The 25454-nt window shown below is 48.8% G+C and overlaps 4 protein-coding genes and 1 long non-coding RNA gene across 6 annotated transcripts in view; 4 read left to right on the forward strand and 1 right to left on the reverse strand.

Moving 5' to 3' along the window:
* The window catches only part of HOXA9 (homeobox A9), a 20147-nt gene extending 19089 nt beyond the window's left edge, over positions 1 to 1058 (forward strand). Inside the window, exon 3 of the mRNA XM_069088660.1 lies at positions 492 to 1058. Within this exon, the coding sequence (XP_068944761.1) occupies positions 492 to 730 (239 nt within the window). The 3' untranslated portion in view covers positions 731 to 1058. The remainder of the gene's footprint in view (positions 1 to 491) is intronic.
* An 8627-nt stretch (positions 1059 to 9685) lies between these two features.
* Positions 9686 to 12073, forward strand: HOXA7 (homeobox A7). Its single transcript, XM_069088666.1, has 2 exons — positions 9686 to 10220; positions 11600 to 12073. The coding sequence occupies exons 1-2, from the start codon at positions 9845 to 9847 to the stop codon at positions 11902 to 11904; spliced, it is 681 nt and encodes a 226-aa protein (XP_068944767.1). The 5' UTR covers positions 9686 to 9844; the 3' UTR covers positions 11905 to 12073.
* Positions 12074 to 14021: 1948 nt separating this feature from the next.
* Positions 14022 to 23094, forward strand: HOXA6 (homeobox A6). 2 transcript variants are annotated; one of them, XM_069088664.1, is made up of 4 exons: positions 14022 to 14329; positions 14988 to 15071; positions 20421 to 20615; positions 21772 to 23094. In XM_069088664.1, exons 1-4 carry the CDS (start codon positions 14272 to 14274, stop codon positions 22035 to 22037), a joined length of 603 nt encoding a protein of 200 aa, XP_068944765.1. In that variant the 5' UTR covers positions 14022 to 14271; the 3' UTR covers positions 22038 to 23094. The 2 variants fall into 2 exon arrangements, with proteins under 2 accessions (XP_068944765.1, XP_068944764.1); XM_069088663.1 differs by lacking the exons at positions 14022 to 14329; positions 14988 to 15071 and having other exon boundaries at positions 19735 to 20615.
* Positions 14829 to 17150, reverse strand: LOC138161763 (uncharacterized). The gene is made up of 4 exons (XR_011168458.1): positions 16336 to 17150; positions 15828 to 16075; positions 15687 to 15751; positions 14829 to 15051 (listed from the first exon to the last, which is right to left on the reverse strand). It is a non-coding gene; the product is annotated as an uncharacterized lncRNA (long non-coding RNA).
* Positions 23095 to 23233: 139 nt separating the features above from the next.
* HOXA5 (homeobox A5) overlaps positions 23234 to 25454 on the forward strand; it is a 3866-nt gene continuing 1645 nt past the window's right edge. Inside the window, exon 1 of the mRNA XM_069088662.1 lies at positions 23234 to 24793. Coding sequence (XP_068944763.1) covers positions 24238 to 24793 — 556 coding nt within the window. The 5' untranslated portion in view covers positions 23234 to 24237. The remainder of the gene's footprint in view (positions 24794 to 25454) is intronic.

Consider the following 25454-nt stretch of genomic DNA (forward strand, 5'->3'; position numbering starts at 1 on the left):
AGAGAGAGAGAGAGAGAGAGAGAGAGAGAGAGAGAGAGAGAATATCGAGGAGAGGTTTGTATTTTTATGCGAATACAGTTCAGTGTAGCTTCCTCTGGGATGGAGAGAGGGGAGGAGTATTTTAAAGTTAGATTCTGTAATCAATCTAAAAAGGCCAGGGAGAGAGGAGGCGGAGGCTGAGGGCTTGACTTGGCTGTGTTTAAATTGTATGTATGGCCCCCATGCATTCATCTGTATTTTGACTCCATTGTGTCTGACCCCAACACACACACACACACACACACACACACACACACAGCTTGTCTTGGGAAATAAGAAAGGAACGTCCTAACCTTCGATCTCCTTGGATTTTTCCCAAAGCTCCCCTAAATTGGGTGAGACTGGATGGGCATTTGTGCTGCTCTTGCCGATTCTTATCTTATTATAATCGCTGGGGGGAAAAATCTCTCACTCTCTCTTATCTTCTCCCACTCCCCTCCACCCCATCCCAGACAACCCAGCTGCGAACTGGCTACATGCGAGATCCACCCGAAAAAAGCGCTGTCCCTACACCAAACACCAGACACTGGAACTGGAGAAAGAATTCTTGTTCAATATGTATCTCACCAGGGACCGAAGATACGAAGTAGCAAGACTCCTCAACCTCACTGAAAGACAAGTCAAAATATGGTTTCAAAATAGGAGGATGAAAATGAAGAAAATCAACAAAGACCGGGCAAAGGACGAATGATGTGACCCAGGCTGATAGGAAGGCTGGGGGGAGATCTTCCCCGGCTCCATTCCTCCTTCTTCCCTCCCTCCCTCCAACCTCCATGATCCTCAAATAATACGACTGTATCCAGGATTCATTCCCTCCCCTCTCCTTCTTCCCTTCTACCCCATTTCTTATCATTCATAATGGTGTACCTTGTCACGGTTGCTCGGGGGCCTTGCCCAGCCTGTGGTGGAGGTACTGTAAGCTTTTTCATTTTCTATCCTAGGACAAAAAAAGGGGGCATTAGTGCTGTATGGCTGTGTGTGTTGGCTTGTATTAAAAAAAAAAAAAAGAAAATAAGAAATCTACCTGTTCCTTACTTATGGAAAAAAAAAATAACTACCTTTTTCCTAATGCACAACTCTCTGGACAGACTGTAGAGTGTAATGTGTGTAGTTCTTTGACTTGCTCTGTGCGCAGCGGAGAGGGCTGCAGTAATACTTGAACATGTGTTTGTTTGTGGTTAATCATTGTTCGTGAATCCACTTCTGTGCTCGGGTGCCGGCCCTACCGGTTGTCATCGTGGACGCTAGGAATCTCATTCGAACTCAGGTTGTTGAGGAGAAATGTGGCAAAGGGTATAGCTCTGTAGTGTAACAAGTTTTTCTTCTGTATAACTAGACAGTTAACCTTTGTAATATATATAGAGAGAGTATATAAAGTAATATCCTCCCAGTCAAAGAAAAAAATAAAAGGAAAAAAAAAAAAGGAAAAACAGAAGCTTGTTGGATTGGGAGAGATCCGTGGACTCCATTGCCTCTCCCCAACGTCTTTCCAATCGGGACATATTAGTCTGTACAGATGATTTCTAGTACTGTCTTGTCAGTTGTATATAATCTATATATTAAAGAAAAAAAAAGGAAATACTCAGACGAGCTTGAATCTTGTATTTGCACCAGTGAAGCCGTTTTCAGATTTCGGAGTTATTTGTCCACGTGAAGAAGGTAACTAACTACCTATAGTTTACGTTTTAATTTTAATGAGGGGGGAACGAATGCTTATTGTAATGGAGTTAATTTTATTGATAATAAATTATGCGCTATGAAACCTGCCATTGGGCTATCGTAGATTTGTATCACTTGAAATTTGGGGACTTCTGTTGAGGCAGAACAATAAATACACTGTATATTTTGCAAGAGTTACCTCATGGCCTACTGACCAAACTGTTGTGTTGAGATGATATTTAACTTTTTGCCAAATAAAAATATATTGATTCTTTTCTATTCTGCGGGTCCACTGTTTGAACATCCTTCTTCAAGGGGCCATTGCCGGGTTGTTTCCTTCCCAGCCAGTTCCTGGAGGGGCGGCTGAGCCAGGGAGCCCAAGGGACTTCGGAAAGGACAGGGACTGCGTCCAAACTTGGGCTTTCCTTTGCTCTATCCTGCATCTGGCCAGGCCGGCGGAACCAGACCGGTAGTTGCAGTTTTCTTTCTCCTTTTTTTCCTTCCCTCCCCAGACCGAGATATTAGCTTCCAGACTGAGCTCTAGACGCCGGCCCCCTGGCCGGTAGGGGATGGGAGAGAGAAAGGCTTATCAGGGAACTGACTGCAGCAGGGGGGGAGCCGAGAGCTTCCATTAGTGTAAGCTCCGGTCTTGTTCCCAGTCTGGACCCGTGAACCCTTAAACTTGGTTCAGGGGAGCCCCAAAGGAAAGTGGATGGGTGAGAGGGGGTGACAAATGAGTCCGGCTGAGCAGCATTAGAAAGCAGAAGATACATCTAGGTGTAGAAAGAACTAGACAGGGGACCAAGGACGATAAGTGAAAGTAGCTCCCCACACCCTGTTTGCGCCTAATCGGGGGTGGTGAAGAACGACCCTGAAAGACGGGATAGTGCCAGATTTTTCTCCTTGATTCATTTGCCACCAGTCCCTGAAAAATGGGGAGAGAATTTCACTCCCAATCTCCTCTTTCTCCTCCCCAAAGTGGCAGACTTTCCCAAGACTTAGGAATCTTTCTTCCTCCTTTCTTTTTCTTTCTTTCCTTTACTCTTTCTTTCTCTTTGTGCATGTTTTCTTCTCCTTTTCTCTTTCTTTTTAAGTTGAAAGAGAAAGTATCTTTCCTAAAGGATAGGGCTCTTTTGGAGAAATAAATATTTCAATAAAAAATAAAATTTAACCAGTAGCCTGGGGAGAAAAAGGAAGGGAAAAAGGAAGGAAGGGAGAAAGGAAGAAAGAAAAAAAGAAAGAAAGAAAGAAAAGAAGGAAGGAACAAAGAAAGGAAGGAAGGATGGGAGGGAGGGAGGGAGGGAGAGAGAGAGAGAGAGAGAGAGAGAGAGAGAGAGAGAGAGAGAGAGAGAGAAGTATAAAAGGGCAAAAAGGTAAAAGGACTTTTCCTGGGGCAAAAACGAAATTTTGTTGTGAGAGGGGAAGGGGATAGTCCTTTTTCAGGACATGGAGGGATTCCAGAGAACAACTAACGAGAGAATGTTAGACGGCGGCTTTAAAGTGTAGTTCCTGCCTGAGCTGACATATTAGGTCTCAGAGAAAGCCTTCTTCCTCCTCCCTTGCACCCGCCCCCCAACCCCCACCCCAGCTGCCTTTCTCAGGCAGGGCATGGGCAGCAGATACGCCGAAGAATCACTCCGGGCCTAGCCTTCTAGGGGGGCCCAAAAGAGCGAATACTCGGATTGGCAAGTCTTGGCAGAAGAATCTGTAAGGAAAACGCAGAACCATGGAGCGCCATAAAAGAAAATGACGGCTGTTAGCGTTTATGGGGTGTAAAGAGGTTCAGGGGGAGAGGACAGAACTTAGGGAGCCGCCGCCGCCGGCGATTCGGCCAGGGAGGCCCTACAGAGGCGCAAGGGGCCCTGGAATGCTTGATCCAGCCCTCCCCACTGCCCCCCTTTTTAAAAGTCACCCTCTGGAAAACTGAATATGTTGTTATAATTAGTAAAAGGAGAAATAGTTCTGCTGGTCAAAAGAAGAGAAAGAGAGACTAGAGAAAAGGCAGGAGAGGGAGGGAGCGAGGGACATTAATTGGTCCATGTTGGGACACCCTCTGTTGCTGCAGACTGAAGAAACTTCAAAGAATGGGCATTAAGGGTGTGTAATAAAGGACGGGTCTGCAAACTGTCTGGAATTCGGCCCTTAATGAGTTTACAACTGTCCAGCCACAATTAAGATTTTTCTACAAAAGCTTTTTTTCATTTATTTTGTCTGGTCGCCGAAGATAAGGAGGGGAGGGGGTTGGGGAAACAGTCCCCTTTTATGGGGACTGGTTGCTGCCCCTTGGGCGGCGTGGGCTCCGGTTTGGACATTTATCTTTCATGTTTTCTAAGCAAAAGAGTAGGAGGATGGCGGTTATTTTTCCTCCCTTCTCCTTTCTATAATTGGGACCCTGCAGCGGGCTGGAAGTGGAGCCGGCGTCCCTGGCTCCAAGGCCAGCTGGTTAAGGGGCCAGTTGCAGGCCTGGATCCTAGGCATGCCAGAAAGCGGCAGTGGCGTCCAGTGGCCAGCAGATGGCAGTGTGGTTCCACGGAAGCAGCCGTACTGCCGCCATGATGCCCTCAGCCCGGACCCTGGGCAGCTTCTAAAATGTCGACTTTATGGGAGCATTTCTGGATTCGAAGCCACTGATTTGAGTTTAACAACGGTCAGATATTTCCGGTCCTGCTCATGTTTTGACTGATGCCTTGGTGGGAGGGTTAAAAAAAAAAAAAGACGATATATTGGTCTATGGACAAGGCAAGTCTTGTACTGAAGCCTGGAAAAGGTTGGAGTTTGCAGCATACGGATTTTTAAAGACGCTTTTGGGGGACACTTTGGGAACGACCCTCTGACCCGGGCATTTGCCACCCTGACGGGGCACCCCACCGTCGCACGGGAGAGAGGCTCCACGAAAGGGGTTCAGCCTTTCCAGGAAGGGTGTTCTCAGCCAGAATCACCCACGCGGCCTAGGTCCCACCCTAGCAGGCCAGCTGAAGGAACCAGGGGGGCCCGAGGCTCGCCCTCTAGAAGCCCGGCACGCTGGGGGGGGGGGGGGGAAAGAGACTTCCACCCACTCACCCATAATAACAACAATAACAGCAACAACAAAACCCAAACCAAAATCCAATATAGTTGGCTCACAGTACCTTGGGGGTTGATTAAGTTATTTGGAAGAAGGCATAGAAATAAATTGGACCGTGACGCACATGAATAGAAAATGAGTTCTAGGAGTCTCGGATTTTCCTCCTAAATACAGTCTTTTGCAGGAGGCTAAAGACCCTACTGTCTTACCGCCCCCCCCCCCAAACTGTCCATTTAATTGATAGCACGACAATTTGTAATATTCTTAACAATATAGACTTACTATTTTAAAGCTGAGGTTTCTTTCTCAGCTCCAGAAGCAGAGCCACAATTATTTTTATCTTCGATTCTCCACCTCCTCTTTATCTTTCTTTTTCTTTTCTTTCTTCTCTTTCTCCCCCTTCTCCTCTTTTTGGTAAGAAAAAGGGAGAGACGGCCAGAAGAATTCTGTAGTGTTTTTTTTTTTTTTTTGATTATGAGGGGGAAAAGAGTAAATGAACTACAGAGACTGAGGTGCAAGCGGGGTTCAGACCTCAGGAAAAGAGAAAAGGAAAGAATCAAACAAGCCCTCTCCTCCAGAAGCACAAAAAACACATAGCACCACTACTATCACTGCACGTGGAGAGTGGGGAACCCGGGAGCTGGATTTGTTTCCAAGTGGAAAAAAACAAAAGAAAACTGAGAAAACCACTAACCCACCCGGGAGCTCTGGGAATTCGGCACACGTTGTATTTATTGGGATTATTATAGTCTCTGCCAAGCCCACAAAATGTTTATGACCCAGATCTCCGCGACAAACTCGTTGTAAAATTGAGAACGGGATTTTGGCTCAGAGTCGACCTTTTCCTTCCTTTTATTTTGTATGTTTGTGGTATCTATCTGCGGATATATATATGTATGTATATATATACACACACATATATAGTGTATATACACATGTGTATAACGGTATCTATATTTATCTATATATACACACGTGTGTACACACACTATACATGTGAATCTAACCAAAATGGTATATATAAACTCACATACATCCATATAAAATATTTATAGTAAGACAATTCGGTAAATTGGCATTTCGACCTAGACAGATTTGTATTTGTTCATGTATATATTATGATTATATGGATAATGATTTCAGTATAAATATTTGATGGGTATAAAATATGAATATGTGCACATGCGTATGCGCACATAAATAAATACGTTGTAGATGTGTATATGTATAGATAAATAGTTATATATTTATACATAGGAGCCTACATATGTCGATTGCTAGGCTCAGTCCAAAGGCCAGCGAGTTGGTCTAGATTGTACAAGCCGGGAATTTGACTAGCCAACCACTGGGCAAAACCCTCTGGAGATAGTGGCCTGTCTTACACTGGACTGTGTCAGCAGAGATTTCAAGCCCCCAATCCACTGCCCACATATGCCCTGGATTGGCCGGCGGGCCTCGGGGAGCCAGTGCTTCGGGGGACCCCCGAATTACACAGCAAGTCTCTAGGGCGCAGGCCGCGGCCAGCGGTGGTGGCAAATGATTCTTCCTTCTTTTGCCACCCCAGCGGCGGCCGAGCCAGAGCCACCTCTCACTGTAGTTCGTTGCTAATTTTCACGCGTCTGTAATGAGTTTCTCACCAAACCCTGCCAACCCTGAGATGTCCTGGATTAGAAATAACAAATACTGTCTTTGCTTAAGGCAAAGAATAAGGAGAAAGTGACAAAAAGCTCCGTGGCGAAGGGCATTAAGAAATGTGCGTGGAGACAGAGCTGGCAAAGAGAATGGGGGTGTGGGGTGAACGCTAGCATGAGGTAGTTGTTTGCATTAATATATAAAAGGAGACTTTTATTGATTATTACATTTCTAGCTCTAACTATACACACACACCTAGGTAGAGAGAGTTGAAGCTATAAACTGACGGTGTTTTTTCTCTCCAAGTGGAATAGATCCTCATCATTCTCTAAACCCAGATGTTTGATTAGATCTCTCTTGTCGGTCTAATTCGATAAGCTGGCTTTGTACAAAGGCGTGGGTAGGGGTGATACATAGATACATAGATACATATGAGCACCTGTATGCCTATTTGTCCAAAGTAATAACAATGAAAACATTGTTGTTATTTCTATAGCTACTCTATTGCAAAGGGGCCCTGGTTGAGGCCAAACCTCGGCAAACCTGGACAGAATTTTTGCCTTGGAACACGATATAACCGCACCCAGGAAAGAACATTTCAAACGCAGAGAGAGTGAAAAGGGATATATACCTATACGTGTGTATGTATGTATGTGTGTGTATGTATGTATATACACATATATGTACACACACATATATTTGCCCTCCCTGCCTCTTCCCAATTCGCGGACGTGACTGCAGACCGATTCCCGGAAAGCTACTTTCCGAGATTTGGGGGCAGCAGCTAGGGAGCTGGGTCCCGACCCAGGCAAAGCACGACGTGTCTGTCCCACAAGGGGAAGGGGTTTGCAAACAGCAGTTCCCGATACTCTAGTCGTGGGGTGCTGAAATTCGTTCTATTCCTCCCTCAGGCCCCCGCCCAGCCGCCCTCCGTAAAGAGCACGGTCTGTTTTAAATGTCCTCTCTGCAAACCCTGTCGCCTATCCTCTGGGCCCGAGTCTAGACAGGGGCTGGGCTGCCTTCGTCTTGGTCTGTTGTCACCAGAGGAACAATTTATTGGTCTAAAGCAGTCTAATTCAGTCGCTTTGATCTCCTGAGTCGTCTTCTTGTTGGCTTCGCTTTTGGTTAACATCCTTAGGCCTCTATTTCCCACCAGCAAGTGATGCTATTTAGGATATTTGGGCTTTTTCTCTCCCCTTCCCCCAACCCCCTCCCATTCAATACTCCCTCTCTTACTTGGTATAGGACTGGCTTCCTGAGACGCCATAAATTGGCTCCTCCGGATATTGGACCCACAGGTTCCTAGTAATTACTAGGAGAAAGTGCCCAGACAACGGTTCTAGAGCCCGGCTCTGGGTCAAGCCACTTTCTAGCCCACCTCCCCTTTGGGCCCAGGGACCTCCTTTAGCAAAGTTCAGTGACATTCTCTTAATTCTTGAATCCCGAGGCTGTCATCCTTTCTGAGCCCCATTCTACAGAGTGCCTTTTGTGTATTTTTTTCCAGAGTGTCAACACCCAGAGAGGGTGCAGCCAAACACACTGGTCAGGAACCATTTCAAGTGGTGAGCAGCGCTTTGTACCCAAGGAACCAAACTCTCATTTGCAGGAGAATTTCCGGAGTAATCTATTGTGCTCCCTCCAGTTTATGATGTGCAATACAGGCGGGCAGTAAAAGCTGTCCTGACCCAGGCCCTCTGTCTGAGAGCCGCAGCAAAGTCATTTTACGATCCGTTTAGAGGAAGGGCTCGGCCCGACATCCTCAATGGAGAAGCATTTCCATTGTTGGAAGGCAGGCTGGGCTGGGGCGGGAGGGGGGGGGAGGGAAAAAGTTGCTTTCTTGGTTTGCCTCTGGTGTGTGTGTGTGTGGGGGGGAAGTAAGGTGGCCTGCAGTGGAACGGGGGAAAGGTAAGTGTGTGTGTGTGTGTGTGTGTGCTGGTGTTCGTGTGACTGTATAGGGACGATTGAGAAAAACAGTCTGGGAGGCAACTGAGAAAGGCTTGGGATATTAGGCGTCCAATTCTCTACTTCCTTATTTAAAATAATTCTCCAAAGAGACAAAGTTATGAAGTTCCTGAGAAGGGTACAAAAGTGGCCATCACTTCAGCTCCAGTTTCTGTTTTTTAGACATGGCCTCTTGCCACAGTACATGACAGTACTTATACAATACAGACCCACTCGAGGATCAGTGGGGCTGAATTGGTTGAAGGGATCCTTCTTCAACCCAATTCACTTTTCCGTTTTGTCCCCGAAGCTATTGCCCCTGAGGCGGATGGCCTAATTTTGGGGAGGAACTTGAAATGGGATATGACTGGTGTCGGCTCCCCAGTCCCAGTTATTCAGGGTGCTGGTCACAGAACAAAGGAACCTCAAAACTGGCCTCGGGGAGACCCTAAATTCTCCAGCTGGGCCAGCGGCTTAGACTGGAGTGGAGAGTGGATGGACACAAAGATAGCCTTCCTCTTCTAGAGAGGCAACTTTTGGAAGAAGATGGATCCAATGACCAAGAAGTGAGTGGGGCTGCAAACTGGAGGGCCAGGGAAACCAGGGTTTAGTAAATCCTTTTTGCAAAGTAGAGTCATTAATATAGGGATATTTAATTTCTTCCTTTGGGGTGGAAAATCAGTGCCACAATTTCACATCCAGAGATTCCCTAAAACTTTCACTTCACTTGAGACACATGGTTCCAGTTTAATGTGGTGACTTGTTTTATTTTAAATTTTACTTTTAACTGCATCTGGAAGAGACTGTGCTTCCTTGGCAAGCCCAAATAGGACAACCTGCCTGTAACGGGTCATTTTGGAGAGTGCAATAATAATAAAGCCACAGACAGCAGTCCAGCTCGGAGTCACAGCCCCAAGGCACCCAGGCCGCCACCTTGCCCATACAGTCCCAGCCTTGCAAGGGTTCGGGGAGGATCAACGGTGGGAGGGAAGCCCGTAGAGTTAGGTAGAGGAAACGGTGCCGAGAGACGACTGTCGGGGAGCAGAAGGAGGGGAGGGTGGCGGTAGTAGTGGGGTGGGAAAGGGTTGGATACTATCTCGGCTTGGGTAAGGGAGAAGTTCGATGCCTCTGGTCGTCCTTAGCGGAGGTGCAAGTGTCCAGGGAGCCCAGATCCCGAGCGCGCGCGGGCACTCAGGCCTCGCGGGGCCCGCACCCTAGGCAGGGCACAGGGGGCACCGCGGACGGAGCGCGCACACACTCCCTCCCCCGTTTGAACCTCTTCCCCTGCCATGCTAGGAGGGAGGCTGGAGTCACCCTGAGCTCTACCACCTGTGATGGAGGAGGAGATTGGCGGAGGCCGTCATATGACCGGTCACGTGCTGGAGGCAAGCTCCGTCCAAAAGAAAATGGGGTTTGGTGTAAATCTGGGGGTGTAATGTTACCATATATCACGCTACCTCGTAAAACCGACACGGGAGCCTGCCGGACAACAAATCACAGGTCAAAATTATGAGTTCTTCGTATTATGTGAATGCGCTTTTTAGCAAATATACGGCGGGGGCTTCTCTGTTCCAAAATGCAGAGCCGACTTCTTGCTCCTTTGCCACCAACTCTCAGAGAAGCGGCTACGGACCGGGCGCGGGCGCCTTCGCTTCCTCCGTGCCCGGCGTGTACAATGTGAACAGTGCCATTTATCCGGGCCCCTTCTCGTCCGGATACGGCCTGGGCTCAGACGCCTACAACCTGCACTGCTCGTCCTTTGATCAGAATATTCCCGTCCTCTGCAATGACCTAACCAAAGGCAGCTGTGAGAAAGCCGAGGCGAGCGCCCTGCACAGCCAGGCAGAAACCAATTTCCGGATATACCCTTGGATGAGGTCTTCAGGTAGGGGCAGCGGACACGAGTCGAGGAAGAGAGGAGAGGACAGCGGAGACAGGGGAGGGAAGGAGAGAGGAGAGAACTGGACTGGGCAAGGAAGGAGACAGGAGAGGAGAGGGGAACAGGGCAGAAGAGGGGAGAAGAGGGAAGTGAACACAGAAGAGAAGAGGAGGACAGGGCAGAGTAGAAAAGGAGAGAAAAGGGCTGGACAGGACAGAAGAAAAGGAGGAGAGGACAGGAGCGGACAGGGGAGGAAAGGACAGGACGGTAAAGGGGACAGGACAAACAAGAGAGAAGCAGGAAGAGGGAGATAAGGAGGCAGGGCAGGGCCGGAGAGCAGAGGCCAGGCAGGCAGGCAAACGGGGAGCCAAAGTGACTCCTGTCAGAGCCAGCCTCCATGGTTTTAATTATAGCAGAGGCGCCATTGCGTAGAGAGCCCGTAGCATTGTATGTAAATGAGTATCATAAAACTTTTTATTGCCCAATTAATGGGTTCTATCCTCATAAATTTATTTAACTCCGTTTGCTTTGGAATTTTTAACATTAAGTGTATTCGTTCGCCATTTTCTCTCCTTTTCCTTTTTTTTGCTCCCCTCTCTCTTTTTCTTTTTCTTCCTTCATGGAGAGAGAAGAGAACTCCTGAGCCACTCTCCCCCCTCCCCTACTCACACCACCTGGATCCCGGACAGATTTGGGGGTAAAGGTTGCAGGAGGATTAGGGAGACGAAGGGGGACAGAAGGGAGCTGCTGAGAGGACAATAAGACGTGGGGTCCAAGTCAAGCTGGATTGGGGAGAGCTGCCCAACTACCCAGGGAAACTACTTTGGTAGCTGGGCGTGTTTGTGGGTACGGGAGAGAACGGAGAAGGGATCCAAAGGCATCTGTAACCGTCAGATATTTGTATTGGCTCTGGTTGACTGCTGGGCCCCTCTTCGACTGGAAAAGGAGATATACTCCCCTAACTTGTCCCCAGTCTATATTGCTAACTTCCCTTTGTCAGAGCAGGCATTGTGGAAACTTAGCCGGCTGGAAAAAAAAAAGCCTTCTAAAGTTTGGACCGACGGGACTTGATGTCCCCCCCCCCCACCCCCATGAAGATTTTTTTTTAAAAATCTCTTCCCATCAGTAGTCCCCCACCAAAAAAAAAAAATCAACTTCATAGGCAAGTAGGGGCAGCAGTAGTTGGAGAACTGGTCGGGGCTGGGGCTAGGGTGGGGGGAGCTGGGGGGAGGGGAAGGAGGTCGAGCGGCCGGGCGGGAGAGGCGAGAGAAAGAGGTGGTGGGGGTTAAAGGGTCCCGGCGCCTGGGGAAAATAAGAAACTTTCCTCTTGGTCCCTGACTCATCCTTTTCTGGCTGTTTCTCTCCATGCCTGACGCTGCGTACAGGTCCGGATCGCAAGAGGGGCCGGCAGACCTATACGCGCTATCAGACCCTGGAGCTGGAGAAGGAGTTTCATTTCAACCGCTATCTGACCCGGCGGCGGCGCATCGAGATCGCCCACGCCTTGTGCCTCACCGAGAGGCAGATCAAAATCTGGTTCCAGAACCGGAGGATGAAGTGGAAGAAGGAGCACAAAGACGAGGGATCTGCCGCCCCAGCCGCCACCGAGAGCGCCTCGGCCACCCCCTCGGCGGGGAAAGTGGAGGAGGAGGAAGAGGAGGAAGAGGAGGAAGAGGAGGAGGAGGAATGAGGCTGGAGCTCCAGGGAGGAAGCCCGAGCCGCTCAGGCTGAGCTGTGGAGTCTGACGGATGCACGTGACAGTCGGAAAAGCGTCTTTAAGAGACTTACCCTTTTTATTTAAAAAAAAAAAAGAAAAAGAAAAAAGCTCTATCCCCCCCTCCCCATCTAATTCCCCTTCCCACCCCCCACCCCCAACCTTCTGCCCTCCTAGCTCAGCTCCCGAGACAGGCTGTGCTGAGTTACTCCAGGAAGGCCGAGGTGTCTAGTCTGTGTCTTCTTCTCCCCTCCCCCTTCCACTTCTTTCTCCTTCCCGGGTCCCTTGGAGTCTCCTAGCTGTGTTCCCCCACCCTGAACCCGCACAGGCACGGGTGCCCCCCTGCCAAGTCGGTACCCTCGGCCCCGTGGCTGCTATCCCTACCCCTGGCCGAGGGAGCCCGACGGGCACACAGCGCTGGCGCTCAGAGAAACTACCTAACAGAGCCCTTGGACTCGGTCACCCCCTGATGAAGAGGGCAAGGGCGTCCAGACGCCCACCAAACTACCTAATTATCCCAACCCAGAACTCTGGGGCTTCCGTTTCACAATTCAGAATTGTCTCTTTCATTTTCCTCCCTGAAAGAGCACTAAGAGCAAAGGTGGGGAAGGGGGAGACGTTCTGACGACACACAAATACACAATTACACACACACACACACACACACACACACCTAGACAACCACTACACTCCAGCAATGAGCTGTACTACCTATGTGATTTCCAAACTACCTATTTTTTTTTTTTTTTGCTTCACCTACCTAGCTCCTTCATTAAGACTGTACTTTAGGAATCCGAGAAGGATTAGATGTTAAAGATGACTGACCAAAAAAAAAAAAAAGAAAAGAAAAAAAGAAAAGAAAAGAAAGAGAAAAAAAAGGGGGGGGAGAGCATAATATTTTCACAAAAGGCTTTTAGTCCACTTGACTGTGGAGGAGCACTTCTTCGTAGCTTGGGCAGAGAACTGGGGACCAGGGCTCACTGGCTTCTATTTAAATCGAAAGTAATAATAATATATTTATTCCAAAGTGATTCTAAATGAAATCATATGCTGCAAACCCGCTTTTCTCTCCTTGCCTGACCATTCCGAGTTCAGAAGAAAATGCCTCCGCTTTTGGGGAGGGGGCAAGGAGGGCACCCTCTTTCCCTCGGCTGGCACACCCATTAGGCTTCTGCTTGGCCAGCCTTCCAAGGGCTGCAACATCCTCTGAACCAAGTTTCTGGCGAAAGTGAACATTCCCCCTCCCCCATACTTATATACACCTTACCCTTACCCTTCTCACCTCTACAACCCACCTGGTGTCCTGCCCCTTAACTAGTGTTTAATATTGCCACCCTGCTTTTCCTACGATAACAAATCCTGTATATTTGAATGAGTTTGGGGGGGCCATTTATATTGTCTTGAAGCTTATTTGTAATACCTTGTCCTGACTCGGGAAGACTGTCATTCATCGGGATACCTTTGTAGTGTGGTGTTTTGTTGCTAACTCCTGTAGCAAGGCAAGCGGGCAGGGTGCTTATAACACCCTGTTGAAGCTGCCCAGTCTTGGCCCCTGCCTCTGTCCCTGCCCCTGTCTCTGGTGTTCTCTCGTGTTCTCGTCAACATTGGCGCTGCAGTCTATATAGGTCTTCAAAGTCCCAACCGTGTGTGAACTCCAAGGAGGTGACTGTTCCAGTCTCAAACCCTCCAAATGTGGTTTATGTTACATAGAAAAAAAAATAAAATATATGCTTGGTGACAATAAACCAGGTTTCTTTATTTACTACCAAGCACCATAAAAAGCACTGGGAGAAATAAAGGGGTTGGGGGTGGGGAGGGAGAATATAGCCTGATCGATAATGGGCATGTGGTATAAGGACACAATTATGTGTTATTTACACATATATGTGGTCATGTTTGTGCACGGATATATGCAAACATGAACAAACATTTCCATTTGTCAACATTTTTCCTTTCGCTTATGTTAAGAGGACCCCCAAATCTGCCCCTTTCTCATAGTGGGGTCCTGAGGGATTGTGAGGAAGGGAGCTTCCCTCGTTAAACTGGCTTTGCCTTATTTCCCAGATATCTCCCTCTCCTCAGCTCCGTATTCTGTCCCAGCTCGGAAGCCTAGTCCAGCCGAGCTGAATCGGTCTCCCTGAGTATCTGACTCTATCCTTTGAGGATTCAGACTGAAATCAGGACAAAAAAGTGTGGGACTCAATGGCGGAGCTGCCTCTGGCAGGGCCTGCTGCTGGCTGTCGTCTCCCATCCCGTCTAGTCCCGTTCCACCCTATTCCAGATCATCCCAGCCCATTCTAGGACATCTCATTCCATCCTCGGGGCTGCTGCTGCAAAGGGTTCATGGGGAAGGAAAGGGTTCCTGGGAAATTGAAATTCACTAAAACACCCCTGCAGCTGGGTAAGAGAGGGGGATAGGGAAGGGAGGGGGAGGAAGGGAGCTCAGGGCTGACCTAGGGGCTCAGAGCTCGACTCGGCTTGCCTCTGCTAAGCGGCCTTCGCCGCGGCCTCCTCCTGGCTGGGAAAGCGTCTGTTGCTCCTCAAATAAAACGAGGGCAAAGTGGGTCTGCAAAAAGCCAAGCCTAGCACTCTGGGGCTGCCTTTCTGGGAAGATGGCGCCTCCGTAAGACCTGCCTCTTCTCAGTGATGAGGAAAAGGCCATAAATCCGTTGTTGTTTATGAAAATTTACAACTTTGCAATACAACTTTATGAGTTGTTCGGGGTTTCCATTGGCCGCTGTCGGTCATGTGGATGGCAACCGTGAACATGAACTTTTTTATAATTTCCCTTGCGAGAATAGAGCTGCATTCTTTTGCTGAGCTCGGTCCTGCTTCGGATCTCAGGCTTTTCAGTCCCTATAGCGTGTGCTCTTTGGAAGGCAATGGGGAGCGGAGAAAGAGGGGATGCAGGGGCCGCCTCCAAGCCTCCGCCAACCGGCAGGGCCCTTGCCCGGAGCCCGGGTGGAAAGGAAGGTGGGGCACGCTGGATCCCAAGCTTCGGAGTGGGTGATTTTCAGCTCGCAACCTGGCTAATTTCCTGCTTCTTCTGGCCCCAAAAGGAGGGCGATTCGTCTCCGGGGCAGCAACCAAAGCGACAGTTGTCAGAGTGACTGGAGCTCCTTCCTGTAAGCCAGAATCTAAAGGTGAGACGCATTCACTACTAATAGAGGTATTTTGGCAGCCCTGGAACTGACCCTGGCGGGAGGGATTTCGGAGAGCATAAACAGAGACAGATGTGGGTACAGACATTTACACCCACTTAGATATATACACATATATGTGTATGAGTGGGGATGTATAGGTATATTATATACTATATAGGTTAGAGCAACATAGAGATACATATATTAGTGATAGTAGATTGGGCATCTGGTTGGCATGTATATGACTACAAATCCAGGCACTACCAAAGCACCAAGTGCTAAAGGCTATGCCTTCAGCCACCCAAACTGCCAGAGTTTGTCCTTGAGCAAGATTTTTCACAAAGATCCATGATTTTGGGTTGAGGGTTTTTCTCCCATAAAGGTTTTTTTTCCCCCTCCTGTACTGGAGATGGGGATTCAATTTAATTCGGATTCCCGCCTTCCCTCTCCTACCCCCTCCCCCAAACCAACGAAGGAACCAATTTCCGGCAAAAGAAGGGGAGAGAAAAAAAAAAGAAAAAAAATGGGCCAGGCGTATATTGAGGTCCGAGTTGCCCCTTAATTTCGGGTGAATTCAGTTTGCCACAATAAAAGAAATAAAAAAGAGAGACTTACAAATTGAGAGAACGCTCTTGCAATTATCAGCTTCTCGTTTGGTACGGGTTTTCCAGGAGAAAGGTCTGCAATGGTAGAATAGAGGAAATGGATTTGTTGTTGGAATGTGTGTGTGGGGGGGTGTTGGTTGAATAGGCTTACGTGTTAATTGGATGAAGTTTCTCTGGCGGTGATGACTGTCTTCTAATGGTTCGGTTTCTACTGTGGCCAAGTATGGTTTGGGCGTTTTGGAGCAGGTACCGCAGCGTGGATGCTTGGGTCCACGGGTGTTGAGTGACTGTGTGTCCACATCTGTATGTATCTCTCTGGGTCTATGGACAGTCTGGGAGCTCACCACTCCTTTTTAATCATAAACGAATTTCTTTCAGCTTAGTACAGAGGACTTGTACCTGATTGTAAAGGGAAGAGATTATGTCAAAAAAAAAAAAAGGAGGGGGGTGTGAAGATGATTCATAGAAAAAGGGAAGCTGAGCGAGACCTGAGTAGGGCTTGAAGGGACGGGTAACATATTTGGCACCATAATGCGTTTTTCAGTGGTCCAGGGAGCCCTCGGGTTTGTGAGCTGCGGAGGGAAGAGCGAGAGGAAAAGCCCTCACGCCAGCAGTGGTGCGGGGGGTTGGGGCTCTGGGAATATCTTGGTATTCATTACCGTATTTCAGAAAGAGCCGCGCGCACTCCTAATGTTAACACCGGCGTTGTTTGTGTTCTCTCGGCTGCTAAAGAATTGTATTTGCATGGTACTGCGGTGTCTGCTCCCCTGCAACTGCAGTGAGGGGGGTGCGATTATTTATGGTGACTCGCTTGGGGCTCAGTGCTGCCACGCTGTGGCCAAGATTAGTAGCGGCGAGCATCCGTGGCCAAGGGGAAGCCGAGCCTTGGCGAGAGTGGCTTCTCACTTCCCCTTGGAGGAATTATTGGAGTGAGGGAATGGAGGGGGAGGGGGAACGGGCCTACTCAGAGAGGTGGTGGGCACCTGGTCATTTATGGATCACGCCCCACACACAGTTGGTTCTCCGTAGGCCCTTGGGTGGCCTGGACACCCCCACCCCCACTTCCAACTACTCATTTCTGGAAACCGGTTGCATAGTCTGGAGAGGACTGATTTTGAATAGCATGGCTGCCTCCTCCCCCAAACTGAGGTCCCTCAGGCCCATGGAATCCAAACAATGGTTCTGGGAGGGGGGTGGACCAAGACCGTTTGGATCTTGGAGTCTGAAAGCTAGCTCCGGGGCTCGTGGGCGGCCCAGGGCCAGGTCTGAACCTGATAAGAGGCGTATCTTGTGTCGGTGGCTGGAGAAATAGGGGTTTGCCTGGAGGGGTCGGGTCCAGCCGGCCCCCGCACCTGTGTGATTAGCAACCTCTGACTTATTGATCCTATTGATGGGAAGGAGGCTGCGTGGTGTGGCCGTGGCCCTACCGGACTGTGGACTTGCTGGACTTGACACTTTCATCGGGAGAGAATGAGGAATAGCGGGCAGAGCGTGGGGTTCTTGGAGCCCCAGGCAGATCCTGGGGATACCCCCCTCCCTCCTTGAAGAGCATTTTCAAGGTAAGTGGGCTTCCCCCCACACACACACACACACCCTACTCCCCTTCTCTCTATTGCTTTGCGAGAGCTGAGAAGTAGCCGGGGGAGGTGCCTGGCCTCAGAGGGAGCCCCTGGGGTCTGCCTCGTGCTGTGGTCTAACCCCGCTTGGTTGTTGTGTGGGTCACACCAGTTTCCTGGTGTTCGTGTGTGTTGTTTTTGACCCATGAAAAACACCTAAAGCTGGATGGGGAAATAAATTGGTCGTCTGCCAACCCATCGCATATAAGCCTTGTTGAATACGATGGTTTTCAATTTTGTTTTAGTTATGGTATTTAAAAAAAAATTTTTTTTCCGGTTTAGTCACAACGGAAAAGAGGACGTAATGTTTTCCCCCTTTACCTTGAAAAATGAAAATTTCACTTTGCCTTGGGAAAACCATACCCAGAATTTAGGCCAAACCACGAAAACAATGACAACCCACTCCAAATCCCAACTCTCACCCTGAGGGGTTGGAGTGCTACAGGGACTGAAAGGGCATGTATAAAATGGAAATATTTTTAGAGATAGCCAAGTCAGCACCAAGCCCAAGGGTTTTCACAAGATTCCAACAAATACCTTATTTAAAGCTTTCACTGGAAAGACCCTAACTCAAACCAGGACTTTCTTTTGCGTAGTTTTAAAGGACAAATTCTTTCTCTCTCCCCTGTGTTTTCATCTGGCCTCCATTCTGAAATATGTGAGGGGAAATACCCCATTTTCGCCGCTGCATGCCAGCCCTTATTTATTTTTGTGAAACTTTCCAGGGAGAGGGTTCGTTTGGAAATAGGCAAGAGGACTTTAGTTGCATCCCATAAAGAAATAAAGACAGACGCACACAGTATATGTACAATTTAGGGATGTTTGTAAACATACATACGTACCCACCAGATCTTTCCAGATTAGGAAGGTGCAAAGAGAGAGGGAGAGAGGAAAATTGAGGGAGGATAGAAAGAGAGATTAGCAAAGTTCCTGCTTGATCACTGAAGGTAATTGCTACTCTCACTGATCGCTGACACCACCGGGATATTGCTAAGAGTTGCATACATTCGCTAAGGTTTTACAGATCTTATAAGCAGCCTCCGGAAACGCAGCAAAATGGTATAAATAGTCTTTCTCCAGTCACCATAGAATTCAGGGTTTTAAAGCTAATTCAGGAGGCTTTAGAAACACAACCATAAAAATGCCACTGGGACGCTATTGCATTTTTTTTTTTAAGAGATAGATCCATCTGCTGGGAAGTCAAAGATCTCGAGGAAACACCTCTTGGAAAGTCATCCTGGATGGAGCCATTCATTAATTTACTGTCTGGGGAATGTAAGGGGATAGATAGCCAGGAGTTTCAAGCAGCTTCCAGAATTTCTGGGGGCAACTATCATGACTCCATCCAGAACATGAGCTCGCTAGCTTTTGGCTTTGCCGAGCCCTGCCAGAGCGCAGATTTCGACCTTTAAAGATGTATCAGTTCATTCAAATGTTCAGAAAGCCAAGGTTCGATCATTTAGTCCTCCAGATTCCGAACAGGGCTGGAGCTGCTTGGCCTCTTCGGGTACTGGCCCGCGGCCTTGTTCAATTCAATACTGGAGTCTTTTTAAGAAGGTAAACACTCCTTTCTGGATTTCGATTTCAGTATGTAAACAGCAGCGATGAACTAAGTAAGGGAAAGGAAACGGGAACATTTTGAGGGGTCAGGAAGACTGTGGAGAGTTAGGGAGAGGCCCTTGTTGGCTTTGGCGCCCCCAAACCTTTGCAGTTCGCCTCCTTTTTTTTTTTTTTTTTTTTTTACTTCTTTTCTCTGTAGGAAATGGCTGGATTCGGGTTTGCTCTTTCGGGAATTAGGCTGGGGGAGTAGAGTAGAGATTTCTGGGCCACTGTGGCCCAAATGTCTGGGACTTCAAAAGAGACGTCGGAAAGTCCCAGAGGCGGGGTAGTAGTGGTGCTTAGTCTTTTATTTTAATTTTTTTTTTTTTAATGGAATGAGGAGGGCTTCGGGAGGAGACGAGGATCAGAGGGACCATTTAGAACAGTGGCCGTGCCTGACGCTCTGGCCAAGGAGAATGCGAATCTCCCTTTCTTCCCTTTTTGATACTGGGCTAGACGGGATGTCAGTAGGCTTCTTTTGGGGTCAATATGAGAGGAAGAGGTGGCTTCCTCTGCAGTGAACAGACGAGAGGCAGAGGCGGGAGGCCTCCTGTGAGCTTTCCCCCTCCCCCAGAGCTTTCAGTGGGTCTCCAGCGCCCACGGGTGGGAACTGAGGGAGAGGTAAGGGTAGGGACCCCCTGACCTCGGCCTCCCCCTGGCGGAGCCTAACTCGGCGAATGTGTCCCTTTCTGCAGTTGCAGTGAGCAACTGTTTGGTTGAGGGTCCTGTTTAGGTGGGAGGGGAAAATGAAAAGAGATATGGTGTGTGTGTGTGTGTGTGTGTGTGTGTGTGTGTGTGATGTGTTGTTGTTCACTCCCTCCTGCCTGAAGATTTGTCAGAGGGGGGGGGGTGCCGGGGGGGGGGGGGGGGGGGGGGGGGGGGGGGAGGCTGGCCAGGCTGTTTTCCAAGGCCAGGAGCCTGGAGGGCCCTCAAACCCCCGGGGCCCCGAGACCGAGGAGGCCGAGGCCAGCCCCCTCCCCAGCGGCCCTCGGCTGGCGTTCCGGGAAGAGAGGCGGGCGGGTAGGCTGGCTGTGCGTGCCCATTAATCTGCCGGGTGTGCGGGCTGGGGGTTGTTTGTAACTTTGCTGGCTCGGTCGCCGCGGGTCCCCGGGGAGCGGGCTCCACGGCTCGTTCCCATTGGCCGCCGCGCCGTCAGCTGGTGCTATTTGCTGCTGTCGCTTTTGGCGCTCGGCCATCCAGAAACAAACCAGTTCGATGACTACTAATAGTTATAGCCAGATGTACTAATACACAACAAATCACAGTCCTGCAGAGGGGAGCGCAAATGAGTTCCTATTTTGTGAATCCCACTTTCCCTGGGAGCCTGCCTAATGGACAGGACTCCTTCCTCGGGCAGATCCCCCTCTATCCAGCTGGCTATGATGCTCTGAGGCATTTCCCCGCTTCTTATGGGGCATCGAGCCTCCAGGACAAGACATACACCTCACCTTGCTTCTACCAACAGTCCAACACGGTCATTGCTTGCAATCGAGCGTCCTATGAGTATGGCACCTCCTGTTTCTATTCAGAGAAGGACCTGAGCAGCGCCTCTCCCTCGGGCAGTGGCAAACAGAGGGGCCACGGGGAGTATCTGCACTTCCCTCCAGAGCAACCATACAAATCCGAAAGCAGCGTGCAGGGCAAAATCTTAAATGACGAAGGCAGCGACCGGAAGTACACGAGTCCCGTTTACCCCTGGATGCAGCGGATGAATTCCTGTGCTGGTAAGTCATTGGCATGCAATTCCCCCTCCAACCCCACCTCCACAAAGGAAAGAAAAGAAGGGAGGAAGGGAAAAGAGAGGAGAGAGGGAGAGGGAGAGAGAGAGAGAGAGAGAGAGAGAGAGAGAGAGAGAGAGAGAGAGAGAGACCCTGCTACATCCTCGTGTGAAGTTCTAGAGCCACAGTGGACCAACATTCTACACACACATCATTAATGATCAATCTCCCTCCACACCAAACCCCCCTCTCCTATGCGCCCTGGAGATGCAAAGATAGATGGAACTGCCCAATCTACTCCCTTCTACTGACACCCTAAAGCAGTTGAAGGACCCAGTTCTCCAGCTTCAGAATTTGTCCCTCCTACTTCCTCTCCCCCTCTTCTAGTAACTATTCCCTGAATAGCTAACTTCTGAGACTCTGGAAGCCCTTCAGCTCCTCAGAAAGGTGGGCTTAATTAAGGTGGAGGATACCCTAAAGACCCCATTTGCCTTCAAGGCCATTAATTTCCAGAAGCTCCAGAAAGCCTCCCCTCCCTCCATCTTTATTTCCTCTATTTTCACAAAGCTCCACTAACAGAAGGTCTCTTGGAGCACAGAAGGACATGTGCTTTAGCACATTTGGAAACTTAGGTCTTGTGCCTTTAAAAAAAAACCATTTATCTTTAAGGGGGCATGCTCCATTCTCTTTCGTGCAAGGTGGTTTTGGAAAAATCACTGAGGAGCTGTGAAAGCTGAGTATTTTTATTACTTACAATTTGGCTGCCCTATGATGGCTTAGCTTCACTGATGTCTACACAGATGTTTGTGCACACACACACAGGCGTACACACTCATCATTGTATGTTCTTTCTGCCTCTCTTTATGGTAAGGTTGTTATGGCTCCCTCTCCAGCCCCCAGTAATAATGGTTTCCTTCATAGATACGAAAAACACAATGCAATAACTGTAAGTTAGAAGACCATCCCTGCCTAGGACAAATAACATTGATCTGTTTAGCCATCTTGATCACTGCAGAATTAGCAAAGGCAAACACAGCCCGGTGTGCTTGACTTCCCCTCTAGGAGAGACTAGAAGGGCTAGCTTAGAGCATCTTGCACTTTCTTCCTGAAAACCTAGAACCTTTTTTTCCAAGTCAATTCCCTCAATCTTTCCTTCTCCCAGGTACTGTGTACGGCACCCACGGCCGAAGGGGAAGGCAAACTTACACGAGATATCAAACCCTCGAATTGGAAAAGGAGTTCCATTTTAACAGATACCTGACGAGAAGGCGCCGGATCGAGATCGCCAACGCACTCTGCCTCACAGAACGACAGATCAAAATATGGTTCCAAAACAGGAGAATGAAATGGAAAAAAGAGAACAAGCTCATAAATTCCACACAGCCCAGCAGCGAAGAAACAGAGGAAAAGGCAGGGGGAGTAGAATAACGAATGCATGCGCAAAGTTCCCAGGCCTTCCCCCTTCTTAGCGGCTTTCCCCCCTTGTGTTCTCATTCTGCCAACACTCTTGCTGCACTTCACAGTCTGTTAATTTCTAAAGCTGGAGGAGAGGCTATATATTTGCAACCAACTGGGTATATCTTAAAAGAAAAAAAATAGGAATCATTTAGAAATCTGTTGTGTACATAGCCCCTCTTTTCCTTCTCGTGTAAAGTCAGTTGACCAGGCACTCCTCCCCCAGAAGGGACCCTGTTTTCTGTTGAGCATCTCAGACTGTCCGAGTGTCTTCTGGTAGCTGTTATTCAACTACAGAAGCAAATAGGTGCATAGTTTAGCATCTGAACTGTGAGCCGATTTGAAGGGGGAAAGCACTAACCCGACGTTTCAACCCTTTCAGAATCCCATTTACGGTTGGGGTCGTCTCCTCCCTACGGTGTTTGGGAGCTGGCTGTCCAGCGGGGTCTACAAAAAGTTTTACAGCAGTGAGCAACAATGCAATAAGACATAAACCAATAAATCTGCTGAACAAAGGAGGAAAAGACAGTTGGGGTCTCCCGCACCCCCTCCCCCCCAAAAAAGACCTCCAAGAGTCATTTTCCCCCGGGCAGAAATGGGCAAGGGAAGAACTTTCAGGAAACAAAGAATGGCTCAGAAGGAGCTATAAAACTAATGTTCCCAGATGAAATCAGCTAACTATAACTGGAAGAAAAGCAACCTTCCCAGGAAGACAAGAAAACCTGGGCACTGAACTTTGCAGGCTCGGGAGAAGCCAGATCTTTCCGAGGGTGCGGTGCCACGGGGAGTCTCAGCTACAATTCCCTAAGCCCGTCTTGTTGTTAGTTCATCTCTCCCCCCCCCCCCCTTTCAATGTCAGTAAGAAGGGACAGTTTTTATTAGGTGGTATGTTGGCCTGAGCTTTCCACATTTCCAAGTGACTTATAGGCTTGGTCCAGACAGTCCCTTATCCCTCTGCTATACCTTTGTCATTTACTTTCTAATTTCTAAGCCCAAGAAAATAAAGGCTACAGACCGAGATGCCCTGAAATGCTTCCATTCTGGCTCTCCTTGATTTTTTTCTCATTTGAGCAGGATTCTCAAAGCAGGTCGGTCAAGTTATCTCTGCATCGCCCCACCTCTGCCTCTGCATTTCGGGGAACCAAGCCTGGCCACAGAGAAGAAGCAAGAACCCGCCTTGCTTTCAGGGCTGGCCGGACCGGGCATCTGGAATTCGAAGATTTTCTCGGAGCTCAGTCCTTAAAGCGATTAGAATATCTCTTTTTGAAAATCATATTTACTTGTGAGGGGGAAAAAATAGACTGGGACTATAAAATTATACGGAATTTGACCTCGCCTCCGAAAACTACAAAACAAAAGCTATCTTTAGTAGATGTTTGTCATTTAAAATCGGCTGGGTAGCGTCCCTTATGCGCCCGCAGAAAAGAAAGCTGTGCTTGCAGCTGCTGGGGTTGAGGGAAAGATTTATTTCTCCAATTGGTTCAATGTACATCACCCTAAAGAAATAAGGTGATTTGGGTATTTTGCAGAATTCTGACCTGACAGCGGGACAAAAACAAAACAAAAAACCCCGAACTAAAAAAAAAAAACAAAAAAAGCAACCCACACCAACAATTAGAGGGGAAGAAAGGAAAAAGGAAAGCAAGTGAATTCAAAATAATAAAAGTGAACAATTTCCCCCAGTCTTTTGCATTATCGCTAGTTTTGTGATCTGCAGCTGATAGCCCTTACAATTGGTACATACTAATGGAACGGCGAGGGAAATGCAATAATTTTGCTATAATGGGCTCTAACCTCAATTCGACCCCAGCCCTGCAGACCCTGGTCGTCAGGGTGAAGATCTAGTTTGTCTCCAGAGGGTGGCGCAAGAGTCCGACTGAAAGCTGGGAGCTGGTGGCGGGAACGCGCCCGGGGCGCGCGCGCCGAGCCTCCAGCATCCACCCAACTCCCCCATTAGTGCACGAGTTTACCTCTAGAGGTCATCAGGCAGGATTTACGACTGGACAACAAAAGCACGTGATTTGAAGTCGTACCCCATATTTGGGTGCCTACGTAGGAGGGAACCAAGTACATGTCCCAGTCATTTCCATAATTCATCATAAATTGTGCAAGGGTGCTTTAGACGCACAAAACGACCAAGAGCCACAAATCAAGCACACATATCAAAAAACAAATGAGCTCTTATTTTGTAAACTCATTTTGCGGTCGCTATCCAAATGGCCCGGACTACCAGTTACATAATTATGGAGATCACAGTTCCGTGAGCGAGCAATACAGGGATTCAGCGAGCATGCATCCCAGCAGGTACGGCTATGGTTACAATGGCATGGATCTCAGCGTTGGGCGCTCAGCTTCCAGCCACTTTGGTGCCAATGAGAGAGCCCGCAGTTACCCCGCCAATGCCACCTCGGCGTCCACGGAGCCCAGGTATAACCAACCTGCCACGTCGTCTCACTCGCCTCCACCTGACCCTCTGCCCTGCACCGCCGTGGCCGCTTCGCCTGTCAGCGAGAGTCATCACGGGGTGAAAAACTCGCTAGCTAACTCCACGAGCACATCTTCCAATTCCAGCAGCACTCACATAAGAGAGGGGGTTGGCACCTCGTCTGGGACTGAGGATGACACCCCAGCGAGCAGCGAGCAGGCGAGTGCCCAGAGCGACCAAAGTCCAGCCCAGCCAGCCCAGCCACAGATCTACCCCTGGATGAGGAAACTGCACATAAGTCATGGTAAAGCTAACCTTGGGCTCTCTCTCTCTCTCTCTCTCTCTCTCTCTCTCTCTCTCTCTCTCTCTCTCTCTCTCTCTCTCTCTCTCTCTGTCTCTCTCTCTTCCTCTCCCTCTTCCTCTCCCTCTCTCTCCGCGATTGTCACGAGCTCTGTCTTCCACTGCCTGTCTCTCTTCTCCATCTCCCTGCCTCCTATCTTTCTCTCTCTGCCATTCTCTTCCTCTGTCTCTCTCTTTCCTTTCCCTCTCTTTCTCGTCTGAATCTCTCTCCCTCTCTTTCCGTTCATCTAGTTCGCTCAGTTCCACTGTGCTTGGAAATGGGATAAATCAAATGGCCGCTTTGCGAGGCAAGTTAAGGCATAAAAGAAAGAAAGAAGGAAAGAGGCAAGGCAAGGGGGAAAGTGGGAGGCGAGAGAAATCCCGAAACCTTTCTTCCTCATTCCCAACTCAAACAGCTGAGGGAGCAGAGAGGTAGATATTGGGAATGGGAGAAGTGAATAGGTGCTTGTCACGGCGGATAATTTATTAGCAGGGCTATCCTGGGGAAACAGCGTTACTAATTATATCACCCCCAAAAAAGAGTTTAGGAAATAATAAGGGGCAGAAGCTCATGGGGGGTGCTAATAAATTATCCGCCGTGACAAGCACCTATTCACTTCTCCCAT

Source organism: Petaurus breviceps, unplaced genomic scaffold (genome assembly GCF_028583685.1).
Source record: "Petaurus breviceps papuanus isolate PSGF00001 unplaced genomic scaffold, PetGlider_PUasm1.0 185, whole genome shotgun sequence".
Taxonomy (NCBI): Eukaryota; Metazoa; Chordata; class Mammalia; order Diprotodontia; family Petauridae; genus Petaurus; species Petaurus breviceps.

Excerpts from the sequence above, each read along its gene's own strand:
- HOXA7 (XM_069088666.1), top strand. The coding sequence starts at position 9,845 with ATGAGTTCTTCGTATTATGTGAATGCGCTTTTTAGCAAATATACGGCG. Across the intron at positions 10,221-11,599 it reads CCCTTGGATGAGGTCTTCAG|GTCCGGATCGCAAGAGGGGC; the intron begins GTAGGGGCAGCG and ends CGCTGCGTACAG.
- HOXA6 (XM_069088663.1), top strand. The coding sequence starts at position 20,177 with ATGAGTTCCTATTTTGTGAATCCCACTTTCCCTGGGAGCCTGCCTAAT. Across the intron at positions 20,616-21,771 it reads GCGGATGAATTCCTGTGCTG|GTACTGTGTACGGCACCCAC; the intron begins GTAAGTCATTGG and ends TCCTTCTCCCAG.